The sequence below is a fragment of the Grammomys surdaster genome, unplaced genomic scaffold, assembly GCF_004785775.1.
Source record: "Grammomys surdaster isolate TR1022 unplaced genomic scaffold, NIH_TR_1.0 239, whole genome shotgun sequence".
Lineage (NCBI taxonomy): Eukaryota > Metazoa > Chordata > Mammalia > Rodentia > Muridae > Grammomys > Grammomys surdaster.
In genome coordinates, this window is record NW_021604684.1 from 8,195,007 (window position 1) to 8,210,641 (window position 15,635).

The following is a 15,635-nucleotide window of genomic DNA, read 5'->3' on the forward strand; positions in this document are numbered from 1 at the left end:
CTCTCTCTCTCTCTCTCTCTCTCTCTCTCTCTCTCTCTCTCTCTCTCCAGTGACAAAGCCTGGTCCTTCTGCCTTCCCGAATTTGCTCTCCTCTTTATAAAGTGTACACTCTTTACTGACTCATCCATAAACAAAGCCATAGTAACCTCTGCCCAAGTGATTCTTTAGTACAAACACATGTGAAAGAAACAGAGTCAGCTTCAATATTCATTTATTATAAAATCCCAGTGAGTTGCACCCTCAGAGAAAACAGGAATGAAAACGATCAATCCATATACTCAATTCTTAATGTGAAACAGTTGTATTCCCAGTTTAATTTTACTGTGAGGCTCACCTTGAGAGTTTTTCTTAACTTGTGGTGCTTTACACAGATTGTGACCTCCTGAGGTGAGGTACACAACGGGGCCATCCTCCAAATATCTGTCTGACTAAACGTGGTTCCTGGCAGGTTCCGCCTGGTCCCGTTTCTGACTGAGCTGCGGGCCGTAATGGACTGGGTGTGGACGGATACAACCTTGAGCCTCTCCAGCTGGATTTGTGTGGAGGACATTTACGCACATATTTTCATCTTAAAGTGCTGGCGAGAGTCGGAAAAGGTAAAGAGCAGATGAAAGTACCTCTTTCCTGCCTGCTGCTCTTGAGCACAGGTCTGTTACAAGATTAATGTGGATGCTGCATGGTCTGTGGCCAAATGGATGGAGGCAGGGGACAAAACCTGCCATGAGCCATAAATATAGCATTGACTTCTGACCCACTGGGGTTGGAGGTTTTAAAGTCATTTCTGCTGTTGTTGGCAACAGCATCCAGATGTTGGGATGGGAACTTTAAACTCTCTGGAAGAGAAAATGTTATTCTACTAGGTGATTATTAAGTTTGAATATAGATTAGCCTTATTGGATATTCTAAAAGTTCATTATATGGAACCAAAATATTGGTGTGTATATTATATACATATATAATGTATGTGGTATATACATTATAATATATACACATATACATATGGTGACAGAAAGATACAATCAACATTAGCCAAAGGGTGGGAAGTGTCTTCCTGTCTTACCTCAGAGAGGTCTCTTTGGAAGAGGCTCCTATAAAGTACCTAACATCTACTGTGCATTCCCAGCTTCCCCTGGCCAGACAGCTCTACGGTTAGTAAGGAGGCAGATTTGTTTATGAAGTTTCTGGAATTGAAGGAGCTTGTCAGTGCTGAGGAGACAGAGACACACTCCACACTGCCACTAAAGAATTGCTCTAAACTTTTAGAGACTTCAGCTTGGGCCGAACCAGAGTTTGTAGCTTGGATGCTAAAAAGAATGTCCGGACTTTGCCATGAAGCAGTGTTGAAGATTTCTCTTAAACATATTTTCTTTTTTTTTTGGGGGGGGGGGTGTTGAGACAGGGTTTCTCTGTGTAGTCCTAGCTGTCCTGGAGCTCACTCTGTAGACCACGATGGCCTTGAACTCAGAAATCCGCCTGCCTCTGCCTCCCAAGTGCTGGGATTAAAGCCGTACACCACCACTGCCCGGCTTAAACATATTTTAATATAGGCTTAAACACAAGAACTCTGAGCATGAAATACAGTCAGAGGAAAGTAAGAGAGAGACACAGGTGTAGGTGCCTCTAAGGGAGAGCATGCAGCCAGTTGTCTGGTTTAGCCTCATGTACTCTTTTGGTGGTTCTCATGTTGCATCTCAAGAAGTTGCTGTGAATTTTTTTCCTCTTTTCTCCTTTTTTGAGAAGTGAAATGACAGGCTGGTTCCTCAGATGGGGTTAAAATCTCGTAAACTACAACTGGAAGCCCCTAAAATCACCAGGATTATGCAGTGCCTTGGTACATGTTCTTTCCTTGGAAATAGGTTGTGTGATGAGATTCCCAGAAAACAGCAGATTTATGGCTGGGAAGGGAGTGATAGATCCCCTGGACTGAAGTTATCGACACTTGTGAGTTACCATGTGGGTGCTAGGAATCAAACCTGAATCCTCTGGAAGAGCAGCCAGACCATTTGCTCATCTCTATAGCCGCTTGTCCAATTTTAAGGAGCAGAAAAACTGGAATGAGGACACAACATCCTAGTCTATTGTTGATCTTTTTGTTGTTGTTGTTGTTGATGATGATGATGCGGCAATAAACACCTGAGACTGGGAAATTTATAAAGAGGTTTATTTTGACTTCCAGCCCTACAGGGCAGCATCTTTTTTTGCTTCCTGCTTCTCTCTGCATGGTCAAAAAGCAGAGAAAGAACCTGACTTGAGAGAAAGGGGATGGCCTCCTGTGATGACATGACCATTCCTCAAGAAACTTTTAGTTCACTCCTAAGGACTCCTTGTGTGGCCCAAATTCCCTGTAAAGGTCCCACCACTTCCCCACACTGTAGAGAGAATACTGCAGTACATTCAACCCTAGGGAAAAACAAAAATACCACTCTACCAGAGTGGTAACAAAAGCTTACAAATGGTTACAGTGTTACATTGTGTAACAAATGGTTACAAATGAGACCACTAGAACAAATCAGGAATTGTTTGGTTCATTAGCAAAACATACAAAGCAGAAATATATTTACAGCTACTTTCAACATTGTGACAGTGTGAGAAAATTGTATAAAAACTAGGTTCATATTTGTGAGCCATAAACCAACAAATAAGACAAGGGGCCAAATGCTCCAATAAGTGTCGAGAGAAAATAAAGACATTTCTAACAATCAATGCTACTGCATGGCAGAGCTGGCTGCCTTACAAGGTGGCAGTCAGGAAGTGTCCCAAGTTCACAGTCAAGATCTCAGAGGAAAACTCACTCCATAAAGATACTGACTCTATTTCCATATGTTACATTCCCTATACTATAACCAAACACCTAAGACGAGTGAACTCAAAAAGAAGAAAGGTTTATTTGTGTTTTGGAGATACAGTATTTTTTCACAGAACCCACACATCCTTCCATACTGTTAAATCATCTGTAGACACTCCTGACACCTAACAGCACATGAGTGCTCTTCAAATAGAGGTCAGGCTGTTCTCTTGAGTGAGTTACAACAAAAAGATAGTCTCTACCCATAATTCCCTGTCTAATACATGTAATCTGACACTAGCTGGATCTGTAGTAGTAGAGTGTACAGAGAGAGAGGATGATGGCCTTCCCTCATCCTCAAAGAAGCTCAGGCTTCCCCTCTTGATGGCCTCACATCCCATGGGCATCAGGCACATAAGCCTGCCAAGCCTGGGGACCTGAGGCTGAGAGTCCTCTCTCTGTTATATTCATCACATGTTCCTTCTGGGGCAGCCTAGATTCCAGCACACGGTAAGTCATGTGGCTGAAATGACCTGTTAACAAAGGGCTGTAAATGGAGGACTGAGAATGTGTGGCCTTTGTTTTCAACCTGCCATAAACACTTATTGAGCCACCATCTGTGTGGTCAGAACTCTGCTACAGCACCCAAAGCCCCAAAGCATCGGTCATGTGGTGCAGTGGAAAGATAATTGTCACACAGGTAAGCACACTTAAAATACATGCTTTGCACACTTTAAATAGATGCTTGCCAGAGAGCACCTCCTGGAACTCACCTGGAGGAAGGGAGGCTCAAGATCTAGCTCGAGCTTTGGTGCAGCTTGAAACCCAGCTGACAGGGATGAGGTTTCTGCCCCCATGTCAGAACAAGTAGAGAGGAATCAGGGTTAAGACTTCTCCAGTGCTGTGCAGGAACCACTCACCCTTACCTGAGCCTCCCTCTTCACCTTCTCTCAGACACCTGCTGAGTCTTCCTAAATCCTTATATTGCAGAGATACCCTCAGCCCAGGGGCCAGAAGAAGAAGAAAGCCGTGAAGTACGGCATGGGCGGAATGATCATTGTCCTGCTCATCTGTATCGTCTGGTTTCCTCTGCTCTTCATGTCTTTGATCAAATCTGTCGCAGGGGTTATCAACCAACCCCTAGATGTGTCAGTCACAATTACCCTGGGAGGCTATCAGGTAATCTAGCTTCCTCCATGTTCTAGAATCTTCCCTAGTGCAGTATCTATACATGAGAGCCCTGACTAGGATGTGTAGTGATAGTTCTCAAAGCCAGAGTTTTTATATAAATGCTCACTGATCAGCAGATATGTGTTATATGAGGGAAGGTGCAGAAACTTGGAGACAGGGTAGTTCCATTTGCTGAGGCTATGCAAGGGCGTGGGCTTGATCTCCAGCACGGCACACGGTAACAGCAACCACAGTAATAACAATGGTTCGTTGGTTTTGAGCACAGAACTAATCAGTGCAAAAGGCGATCTCTGAGGCCAACTGTCTTAGGGGCATCAGTAGTACATAACTGTGTAAATGTGTTTATTTTAAGCCTAATTCGAGGAAGTGTCACGTAATGCTGACTGGGCCCTGTGCCTTTTGTTTTCCAGCCTATCTTCACAATGAGTGCCCAGCAAAGTCAACTAAAAGTTATGGATGACTCAAAGTATAAGGAATTCCTAAAGTCTTTCCACTCCAACAGTGTAAGTAAATGTAGGCCAAGCTCTCTGAAGACCACCATGAAGGCTCTCTTGCTGGTTGTCAAGCAGCTGGATGGCTTTGCTTGTGCCTCCTGGCAGTGAGCAGATCATCAGCTAACACGTGGCACCTAACTTGCCACCAGCAACTTTGATAAGATTAGAAAGCAAACGTGAGAGCAAACACAAGTTTAATTAATTGTAATAAAAGTTCAGCATGGTTTTACTCATTTAAACAAATGCATGTAGTGGTATCATTCTTTGATTGGCCTATCTGTTCTGGGAACCTTGAATTAAGATATTAATTCAAAATATGGGAAAGCACTAGGTGGGTACTTGTTTAAGAGCATGTTGGTTTTCATAGAAACTGAAGTCATCTGACTGTTTTTTTTTAAAAAAAAAAAAACCTGATTGGTGAAGGAAATGATACCCAATATATTGCATGGATCTGATTGACACTGACTCCCCAGCAACTCTCCTGAAAACAAAGGCCTGCACTTCTGACCATATTTATGCTATACCCTTTGCTATCTGAAGTGAAGATTTCCCAAGCAATTTCTCTTGTAATAGAATGCCTTTAAGTATCCTATGAGTTATATCACAAGTTCTCAAGTAAAATGTAGATTAAAAAAAAGAATCTGAATATTGTATCTTAAAATGTTAAACCAAAAGAAATGTGTCCCTGAGCCCATAGGACAATGGCAGTATCTGGTGGTAGGATTGTACCTGATGGTTTTCATTTTTCTATAGTTTGCATTCCAAGAATATAATGTCATGGTTTTCATCATAAAGACAGTTTCACAAATGATTTATGGAAACAGATCAAGTAATCAGATATGTTTAAAATATCCATCAGTAGTCCATGCTAGCAAAACTAATCTTGACAAGCAGCATCCCTTAGGTGGATTAAACCTTGTCTTCGGTGAAGGGAACTTCCTTGGTTCATGGTTTCCTTGGCAATGGGGAAACATGATGTGAATGATAAGGTTCTCCTTTATTGATTGATAAGAATGGTTGAATACCTGTTGGGCATTCGAGGGGAGTTGCCTTGGGAACCCAACACCTTGGGCACCATTTATTCCTAGGGAGACCTCTGTAAAGTCAGCTAAACGAAAGCAGCTGCTTCCATTATGAGCGTGGTGAATAGATTCCATTTACATTCCTGTGTATTTGTGTACATCCAGGGTGCTATGCAATTTCTGGAGAATTATGAGAGGCAAGACATAACGGTAGCAGAACTGGAAGGGAACTCGAATTCTTTGTGGACCATCAGCCCTCCCAGTAAGCAGAAAATGATACAGGAGCTCACCGACCCCAATAGTTGCTTCTCTGTTGTTTTTTCATGGAGTATCCAGAGGTAGTTACTGTGTTTCCATGCATCCTTCCTAACCTTACCTCAGGGTCGGGGGAGAATATAGAAGCGCCATTTGACCTGATCTTGATGCTCAGCCACTTATCTTTGATGCTAAAATTCACAATTTGTTTATGAAATACTGCTTTCCTAGGAACCAATGACCAGGCTAAAGTGTCTTAGTTCTTCTTTTAATTGTTGTTGGGTTTTGGGGATGAGGATAGGGGAAGTTGTTTGTTTGTGGGATTTTTTTTTTTTTTTAGGAGGGGACAGCAGTTGAGTGAATTTTGTTAACGAGACAGAAAAGTAGAGGGAATGGAAAAGAAAATAAACAGTGCCCTGTCCTGAGAGCTCCACAAAAATTTAATCTGAGTACCAGAGGACCAGAGGATGGCAGTGTTCTATGGGTGTGAGATTTGAGTCCCAGAAACAGGAGAGCCAAGCCTGAACACACACCCAGACTTTTGTGTGGATAAACTAAGTATGTCTTTTTACTAAAGGTTTTGGCATCCAGACATTTCACTCAGTGCTTTAGTCATGTGCATTTGGGGACCTCAACACAACAGAACTGGGTTAGTTTCCTTTGTCAGTCTTTTGGACCAGAACCCCAGGAGGTCCACCTGCAGGAAGCCACAACTTGAACTTCCTGGCTTTTAAGAAATCATAATAGCTCAACCTATGATTCTAGCAATCAGAAGGTAGAGGCAAGAGAATCCGGGTGAGTTGAAGGGCAGCCTGAGCAACACAACTAGGCCTGAGCTATTGAGTGAAACATTGCATAAAAAAAAATTAACAAAAAAGAAGGGGCAAGTTCAGAGGAAATCTTAGAATCTAAAAGGAACTCAAAAGAAAACTGAAAAATACTGTTTCCAAGAGGTTGCTCAGAAACCTTTCTGTAATCTCAGTTTCTCCTTAATGTCTCCAATTCATCAATTCCAATTTGTACCAGTGGCCATAGACTTGGCTTTTATCCTTTGCTCTGAAGAGCTACCAATCCATAGCAAGAAGAAGAAAAATAACTTCTGATTCTTAGACACTGCCTCTACTGGTCATCATAGAGACTGACATCACTGGTGTCTGAAATTCCTGACACCTGCTGTTTGATCAGAAGACTCTGATCCCTTTATTCTGTCTTATGGGGTTGTGGTTTCCCTCTGTCTTACTACTTTGGCTTTTAAGATGGTGGAGATGGAGGTAGGGTGGCTGGGAAGGTTGGGATGGAAAACTCTGGGCCCACTATAAAGTTGGTGAGATGCAAGAGTGAATCAAGTGTCTATCAATCTCCTCCAGATGGCAGAGCCATCACTAACATTAAGCTTTTTTTTTTTTTCTCGTTCCTTCCTTCACAGAAACATGACTTTGGGTGCAAAGGCAGAAATAGCAACGGATAAGCTTTCTTTTCCTCTTGCGAATGCAACACGAACTAGCATAGCTAAAATGATTGCTGGCAATGACACAGAAAGTTCAAACACGCCAGTGTAAGTTGTGGTACAGCTTTCTTCAGAATACGAAGCCCATCACAAAACATCTCTGTAGGGACTCCTAGCTTCTTTGAGAATGCAAGTGAGCTTTAATTGACTGGCTCGTTTTGGAGAATAAAGACAGTTGATGTCAGCCCCAGTCACAGGACCCTTTCTCCACTCTCCCTGCAATTCTGCTATGCATATGTTGTTAATGACAGTGTGGGGCTGGCTCCTGGTACACTCCATCCATGGTAAAATACTGTCCTGCCCTCCTTCTAGCACAAGGCACAGTGTTCTTCCACCCTCAGTGACCAATGTTCACTGCAAGGCAGCTCTCTCCATCAGTCCTTGGGCCCCGTTCTCCACCCACTGGGTACCACTGTGCTGATCCCCGTATGTCTAGAGGTGTAGAAACTCCTCAGGTTCTCCTAGATCTAACTGCCCAGCATAACATGAGCCAGTATTGCTGCATTTCCTGCCCAAAGGTCTAGAAGGGTGGGACAAAGACTTAAATGATCCAAGCTTTCTCTTGTCATGCCTACCACCAGATCTAGGTACCCAGTAACTTTCAAAAGAAGAAAACAAGTAGAGATTTGCTTCATAGATTGCCACCAGTATTGATGCCTTCCCTTCACTGCCTCTGTCTCACAGCTTATCAAGCACTGACCTTATATCTTTGAGGTCCTATCTGAGTCTAATCACCAAAAGCCAAGGACAGACCCCTTCCTCCTATGACGATTGTTGCAGGGTGGATGAATGTCAAACTGACTAAATGGGATGGGAAGTCAATGGGTAACAGACAAGTGGTGGGGGAAAACATGAGCTAAATAAGAACCAGCAGAGGGAAGATGACATAGATCCAAAACTGACAGACCATTCCACATGTCTATTGGCAACTTCCCCAGCTTTGTACTCCAGGCTATCATGGCCACCTGCTGATGCATTGACCATGAAGGTTACTAGAAGATAGTTATCTGGATACTTAGCTCCTTGACTCCATGAGTCCCTGATGTTCAGGAGCTCTTAAAGATCATCAATGCTCCATCCCCCACTATTTTCAAATGAGAACATGCAATGAAGCAGTTCCTAGGAGACAAACAAAACTTAGTGTCCGTCCTCACATTCAGTCTTCAGACAATCAACCAAGCAATATTCTTGACCATAGATACTTTTGAAAAAAACCAAAAACAAAAACAAAAAAACTTAAAGTCAGAAAAGAATTCACCACTGAAGAGAACTGCTAAAATATCCTAGCCAGAAGTAACAGGTCACACATGTAAGAAAGACCAGCAGCTACTTGCCAGTTACATGTGTTGGAAGTTACATGTATGTCTGGATAGAAAGCATGGAACCTCAGCTTTAGTGAACTGTGGTTATAATAAAATCTCAATAATTAAGATGGGCATACAATATACTATTGTAGGAGGACTTTATCCTTATTTGTTACTAGGTCAAAACAGCAGCAAAAACATCAATTTTAGGTATTGAGATGACTTACGTTCATGTCTTTATTTTCTCAATGTGCAGGACAATAGAGAAGATCTACCCATACTATGTGAAGGCACCCAGTGATTCAAACTCAAAGCCTATAAAACAGCTTCTGTCTGGTAAGGATGAGAAACCACTTCAGAGCTGTGCAAACCTTGCTTTTATTCACCTTTAGAAGTTTGTGTCTTGAATATTTATCAAACTGCCTTCTAGTTATATCTCACTGTGTATTATGAGAAACATAACCAAGAAGAATCATTGACACACCTGTAAGCCATGTTTGTCATCTCCTTCTCATTGAGCAAAGTCCCTGACTGATCCATACCCATGTTTCATGACTTTGTTTACTTGATTTTCTGAGCAACCGGATTGCTTACAGAAAAGTGCCTCAAACATTGGTAAATGTGATAAAAAAAAAAAAAACATGAGGCACGTTTGATCAAGCCCCAGAGTCAGTACATACCAATAATGGGTTTTAGTCATAGGACTTTTCTAGAGTAAGAGTGATGGAGGGAAGCTGTTGCTTTGGGTGACAGACATATGCCCCACGATACTCCTGTCAATCATAGACTATATGCCTGTATAACACTTATGTATAGCAGTATATACCACTAAGCCTGGTTACTAGCAAACAGGTTGCATCTGGGTTTATGAGACTATGATGTTGGCACAATGACAACTTTGCCATCAGTCCATATCCTGTCACGGAATGATTATATTTTACTTAGAAAGAATTGTTTGACTTCATTTCCTGAAGCCACTGGTCCTTTTGATGATGGTGAAGTACAATGCAGGTATCCAGTGTGTGTTCATTCACAAACCTGAATGAGGCACTCTGTACTGTGGGAAATAAGGGGGCCGCAGTGGTGGTCCTGGTGGGTTTTCACGTGGCAGGTCCCACATGCAGGAGAAAGTCTAAGGTTCCAGAGGCTGGGGGCTTTGGTGACGGCAGGCCACAATGGCACAAGAAAGTCCTGGGTTCCAAAAGGGTTTATTGTCATGGCGGATGGTGGATGGATCTGGATGTACCCTCCCCCCCCCCAAACTCAGGGCAGTCCTGAGTTAAATAGGGAGGGAGAAAGAGGGAGGTTCTGGAAAGGAATCCTTAATTTGCTCTGCCCTCTGGCCTTCATTAGTATGTAAATCCCTAGGGCCTGAGGGCTCTAGTCACACCCTCTACCTGTGCACTTTGGGAGGGGCTGTAATGGCCTACGTGACTGAACAATGTAGGTCTATGGAGACCAGACTGCATGTCAAGACCCTGCGTTCTGGGACCCTGGGTTCTGGGGACGTGGCCGAACTCCTGCCGGTTCTCACTTAGAGTCTTGGGGTTCTAGACCCATGCCCAGCCATGAACCAGGATACTCTTACACAGTCCCACACTGTACTAGGCACCAGACACCATGGTAGGTACTGGAGACTAGCTCCATGATGCTCACATTCAGCTGGTGAGCACTTAAGATCTTACATGGAGATGGCCATAGTGAGTCATGAGGGTGGGTGCCAGGCCAAGTCCATCTCTACATGCTATTCTTCATCAACAAGAAATGAGCATGATTTTGCAAGTAACTCAAAAGTGCATGGGGTCAATTTTGTATCTCCCTTTAAAACAGAAACGGTTGTAGCTGTTTAGCCTGAGAAAACAAATGGATTCCTCTCAAGTGACCATCCTTTTCAAGCTCCTCCCTGCTACTGTTTCAATAGATGGTCTCCCTACCGGCCATCTGACAGAGCAGATTAAACCCAGCCCAGTGGATGCTCCTGAGGAGGATGCTTCCCACTCCTTAAAAAGCATCTTATTTTACAAGGCCCTTCCTCTATCCATGCAGGTTCAAAGAAAACCATGTCCTCTCTCCTTTTCCAAGGACAGTCTCTCTCCATGCCCCACTCCCAGCCCTCTGTCTTCCAGCCTGCAATATCATGGAACTCCCTTCTCCCTTTACAGCTCCTTCCAGCCCTTCTATTCAGCGATGTCACCATAGCCATGTGTAGCATTAGCTGATGGTTAACTCCAGTGGACATCTGAAGGGACTGATACTTGAGGTGTGGGTAACACATTGGATCACATACTCAGTAGAACTAGATCCAAACCTAAAACTCTCTGGACCCAGGGCAGGATGGTCTTGCTTATGACTATCTATGGTTTTCAGAACCATAGTTATTGCTATTCAAGAAAGTCCTTGATTAGTCATACTCTTACCTGACAAAGACTTTGTCTTTACTAAGTTTCAGTCATTCATCTTCTTTGTCCATTAACCCATCTTCTCATACATCACCCCACTCATCCATCTATGCATTCGTTCATTCATCTATTCATTCACCCACCCACCTACTTATCCATTTACCCACTCATCCATCCACAATCCATTTACCCAGACACCCAGTCAGCAAGCCATACACTTACCCATACACACACACATTCAGCTACTTACCCATCCACCATCTATTCAACCACCTATCCACACATCCATCCATCCATCTACCCAACCATCCACTTATCCATCCATTCATCCATCCATTCACCTACTCACCTACACATCCATCATCCATTTGCCTACACGACCATCCATAAACCCATTTTTATGTTTCTCTATCCAACAGTTATTCAGTTACGCATTCGTATATTCCTCCATCCAACAGTTACTGTTCTAGAATCCTAAAATCAAAGCACCTACCATGAAATATTGATGACATATTTCCCTCACTTAGAGTATGCATGTTTGCCCCTGCAGATAAAATGAAGAAATCTTAGGAAAATCTACTCTATGGAACTCCAAGCTTCTATTTACCCTGCCTCTTGTTCCTCCTTTAGCTTTTTCTTTATGCTCTAACAAGAACAACCACTGACTAAAACTATGGGTGTTACAGCTTTGAAGAACTTCTTGCTATCAGTCCTTCCTAAAATGAACACCCCCGTACCCCTGCCACATATTGGAGCCAGCAAGACTTGGCTCTTGTGCTATTTCTTCTTTAAGTGACTTCATTAAAGTGACTCTTTCCAAAGGGATAGACCTTGACAATCCTGGCCCTGTGCTAGCTGCCACATGGCCATAATTGTGTACATAGTCTTTTCCTATTAAAATAAGGTTACTATTACATGTCATTCTAGAAATCCTCACCATCTAGTATATTTAATTCCTTCCTCCTAGTGATATTTGGGAAGTGCTGGCAATATAAATGGATCTGTTGCACCAAAGGTTGATGATGTGGTATACACTCTTGTCTTTGGAAAGATTAGCTCAGCCACTTAGATGGAGGACCCTCCATCAATTTCTGTTGTTTGGCTGTTTGCACATGTGCAACAGTGACAGAACTCTCATCTGAGCATTCCTAGTGCCTACTTCCTCTCCACCTATATTTGTCATGTCCCTGTGTCTTTCACATTCTGGAATTGGGTACTACATGTTAACTGGGCTTTGCCATCTGGGAACTTGTGATTTGCATCAAATCTGGAGACCCTCATGCTGCCTTCATTTTTGTCTTTCTCCTCTTCCAGAAAATAATTTCATGAATATCACCATCATTTTGTTCAGAGACAATGTCACAAAGTCCAATAGTGAGTGGTGGGTTCTCAACCTGACTGGAAGTAGGATATTCAACCAGGGGTCCCAAGCCTTGGAGCTGGTGGTCTTCAATGACAAAGTCAGCCCCCCAAGCCTAGGCTTCTTGGCTGGCTATGGGTAAGTCATGTAATGATGAACAGTTCTAACATCAGAATGCTATGAAGTTGGAATAGCTGCCTTTTCCCTCCAGGAGTTGAGTTGTGTTTCTACACTATTCAAAGTCACAAAGCCATGGTTTTTCATTTCAAAACATGGGGACAAGAGGTTCAAAAACATCAGAATTCCTAGTGAGACTTATACAGCTCTGGGAGACATGTCCTGTGCCTTCCCGTTATGGCATGGTTTCATGCAATTCCAGGTAGTGGTACCACTGTTTGGCTTACATTGATTTCTGACCCTGAGCAAATGGATCAAATAGACACTACAGAACACTTCACCTTCTGGTGCTTAAATACTACATTCTAATCCAATCGAATCCACAATCACCCTTAAGATACAAGTATATTTTTCATGTTACATTTTTCAGAATTAACCACATAAAAAATTCCATCCAGCATCTCATAATTTAAAGTAAACCTCAAGACAGGCTTGTCAGAGGGAAAAGAGATACTTTGAAAGGAGCATGTGTAATCGTGTTGGATTTTGTCAAAGTATAGCCAACATGAGTTTTTAACCATCTTCATTATTTTCCCTTGCTGTCTTTTTCAGTATCATGGGATTGTACGCATCTGTTGTCCTTGTAATTGGGAAATTTGTTCGTGAATTCTTCAGTGGGATCTCTCACTCCATCATGTTTGAAGAGCTTCCGAATGTGGACAGAATCTTGAAGTTGTGCACAGATATATTTCTTGTCCGGGAGACAGGAGAACTGGAGCTGGAGGAAGACCTCTATGCCAAATTGATATTCCTGTACAGGTCACCAGAAACCATGATCAAGTGGACTAGAGAAAAAACAAACTGATCCCTTAAGACCTGGACTGCAAATAAAGCTAACATTTGAAATTTTTTTTTAAGAAAAGCACAATATTCTAAGAGCTAAGCATTTCTAGTCGGGTGGCAACCATTTCTCTTCTGACAGGTGGCTGAAAGAAGTTGATTTCCTTGTTCATGCAAGCCACCTCACACAAGAAGGCGCTGTTGAAGTTCTCCATACTTCCATTTCTCTGAAATCAGGGCTCATTGCTTAAGAGGTTTTTCTTTTTTCTTTTCTTTTTCTTTTCTTTTTTTTTCAGTCAAGAGTATCTTGCATTCTTATCGGTTATGTAGGGTCCCTTCCCTTGGAGAAGGTTCACCTGTGTCTAACTCTCTAGGGAACCTCACCTTTCCTGACATCATGGTCAATGTGCAACACACAGCTCTACTCACCGCTGGGGAAACTGCTGAGCAGAGACCCCCCAACCCCTGTGAGCCCTCAGCACACTCCAGATGTGCAGCAGCAATAGGAGGCAGCAGCACTGCCTGAGTTTCAAGAGGAAAGAGGGGACCCCCAGACCCAGAAGATGTGGCTGGAAGGACAAGCCTCATTCTAAGCAAAAAGATAACATTAGCGATACTCCTACTGCCTTATCTCAACTGAAGACTGGTAAGAAATCTTTCTATTGAACACCAGTGACTTCTCAGGAAAAAAACAAAAACAAAAAACTCAGCAAAGCAACTCTGTGGACTCCTGCTTGCAAGGTCGGGTGGTAACCACCCCCAGGTAGCGTTGACCATTCTGCTTCGGATGGCTCCTGTTGCCCCAGAAACAGAAGGACAGCAGTGGTCAGCTCAGCCTGATGGGAACACCTCAGCTTTGTAACTCCAGTGACTGAAGTCACAGGGCTCTTCTGCCTCTCCCCATCCCCTACCCCACCTCTCCCCAACCCCTCACATGCTTCCTCCCACCTCCATGATTTAAGGCAGTGGTTTTTCCAGTATGTGACATTTTCCTTGCTGTTTTTCAGGCATATCAAAGAGTTTACATATTCCGAATCACATTTTTACATCTAAGACGGGTTTTTTAAGTTCATAATTATGAAAGAAATATGTATATTGAGCTTGGGGAAATAAAAAATAATGATGGCCTTTTTCTTAAATTATTCTCATTGGGAACACAACCTCTTCGTGAAATAGCATTGTAGCATGAAAATTTATGATTGAAATGTACTTTTCATTCAATATTAAAAAAAAATACCGTTTCTGAGAAGAACCATTGAATGGGCTAGACTATGTCAAAAACCACTCCTGTGTACTCTGGGTTCAGGACTGACTTAAAATAAAGCACATCTTGCAAAGTCATCCAAAGAGGCTCTATGTATGCATTCATTCATTTATTGGTCCTCTGCGTGAAGGAGATAAAGTGATTGCTTTCACTATAGCATACTAAGAATCAAAATAAGAAAGCATTTGTGCATTCCCTTTGTTAGATAGGTGCTATGGAGGGACAATATCAGCAAAGGTCAAAGCAATTCACAATGAGGGAAGCAGTGACAGTTGCTATGGAACTTTTTGAATAGAGTTCAACTAATTAATGTCTAGCATCTTCTGGAGAACTGAGTATACAGTTGTTCTCACTGTACCTCAGCCTAACAGCACAAACTGGTACAGTCAATCATGGCAGCCGCAAAATCAAATCACTTAGTAATAGAACTCTCTGATGACACTAAGCAACTAGAATTTAATAACTATCTTATAAGTAGGTCATCTAGCAGCCCGTCTTCAGTCATGCCAAACCCCTTGCCTTCAGCTACTAATGAGAATGTATAAAGCCCTCCTGGTCCTCAAAGGTTGCTGCCCGGGGGCTCAGCTGCATATCTGCTGTCTATGGCATCTCCTGCACAAGGGTAGTTCTGTCATGGGATGTAGATTTAGAAGAAAGGAAGTAGGGAATGTAGGGTGTAGGGAATGATCAAGCCTCAGGTGCCTAGGCTGTATGCCCTCGAACTGTCCATAAGTCCTCTAGACACCATCTTTAATCCTTGTATCCAACAGAAAAAGACTATATTCCAGTTCAGAGTGAATTCAATGCTGTCTTGAGAAACTTGGTGATGATACTCTGTCTAAACTAAAAGTTAAAAAAAAAAAAGCTTAAAAATTGTGGCTCGGTGGTAGAGTGTGAGGCCCTATTCTAATACTAGATTAGTATTAGATCATCTTTATCTGACTGCAAAAAGAATCTTCTTTGATGGAGGTTGAGTGATGCAATAATTTGTGGGTATGAAGATGAGAACTTAGGGGGCAGTTTAATAACTGTCGACTTATCAGAGGAACAGTTTAATAACTGTCGACTTATCAGTTTAATAACTGTCGACTTATCAG

General features: G+C 42.6%; 1 protein-coding gene across 1 annotated transcript in view; it reads left to right on the plus strand.

Moving 5' to 3' along the window:
- Window positions 1-14,615, plus strand: part of Piezo2 (piezo type mechanosensitive ion channel component 2) — a 368,900-nt gene extending 354,285 nt beyond the window's left edge. The window contains exons 48-55 of the mRNA XM_028774207.1: window positions 449-596; window positions 3,776-3,964; window positions 4,387-4,479; window positions 5,658-5,830; window positions 7,174-7,302; window positions 8,815-8,894; window positions 12,272-12,455; window positions 13,047-14,615. Of these exons, the coding sequence (XP_028630040.1) occupies window positions 449-596; window positions 3,776-3,964; window positions 4,387-4,479; window positions 5,658-5,830; window positions 7,174-7,302; window positions 8,815-8,894; window positions 12,272-12,455; window positions 13,047-13,299 (1,249 nt within the window). The 3' untranslated portion in view covers window positions 13,300-14,615. The remainder of the gene's footprint in view (window positions 1-448; window positions 597-3,775; window positions 3,965-4,386; window positions 4,480-5,657; window positions 5,831-7,173; window positions 7,303-8,814; window positions 8,895-12,271; window positions 12,456-13,046) is intronic.
- Window positions 14,616-15,635: the final 1,020 nt, after the last annotated feature.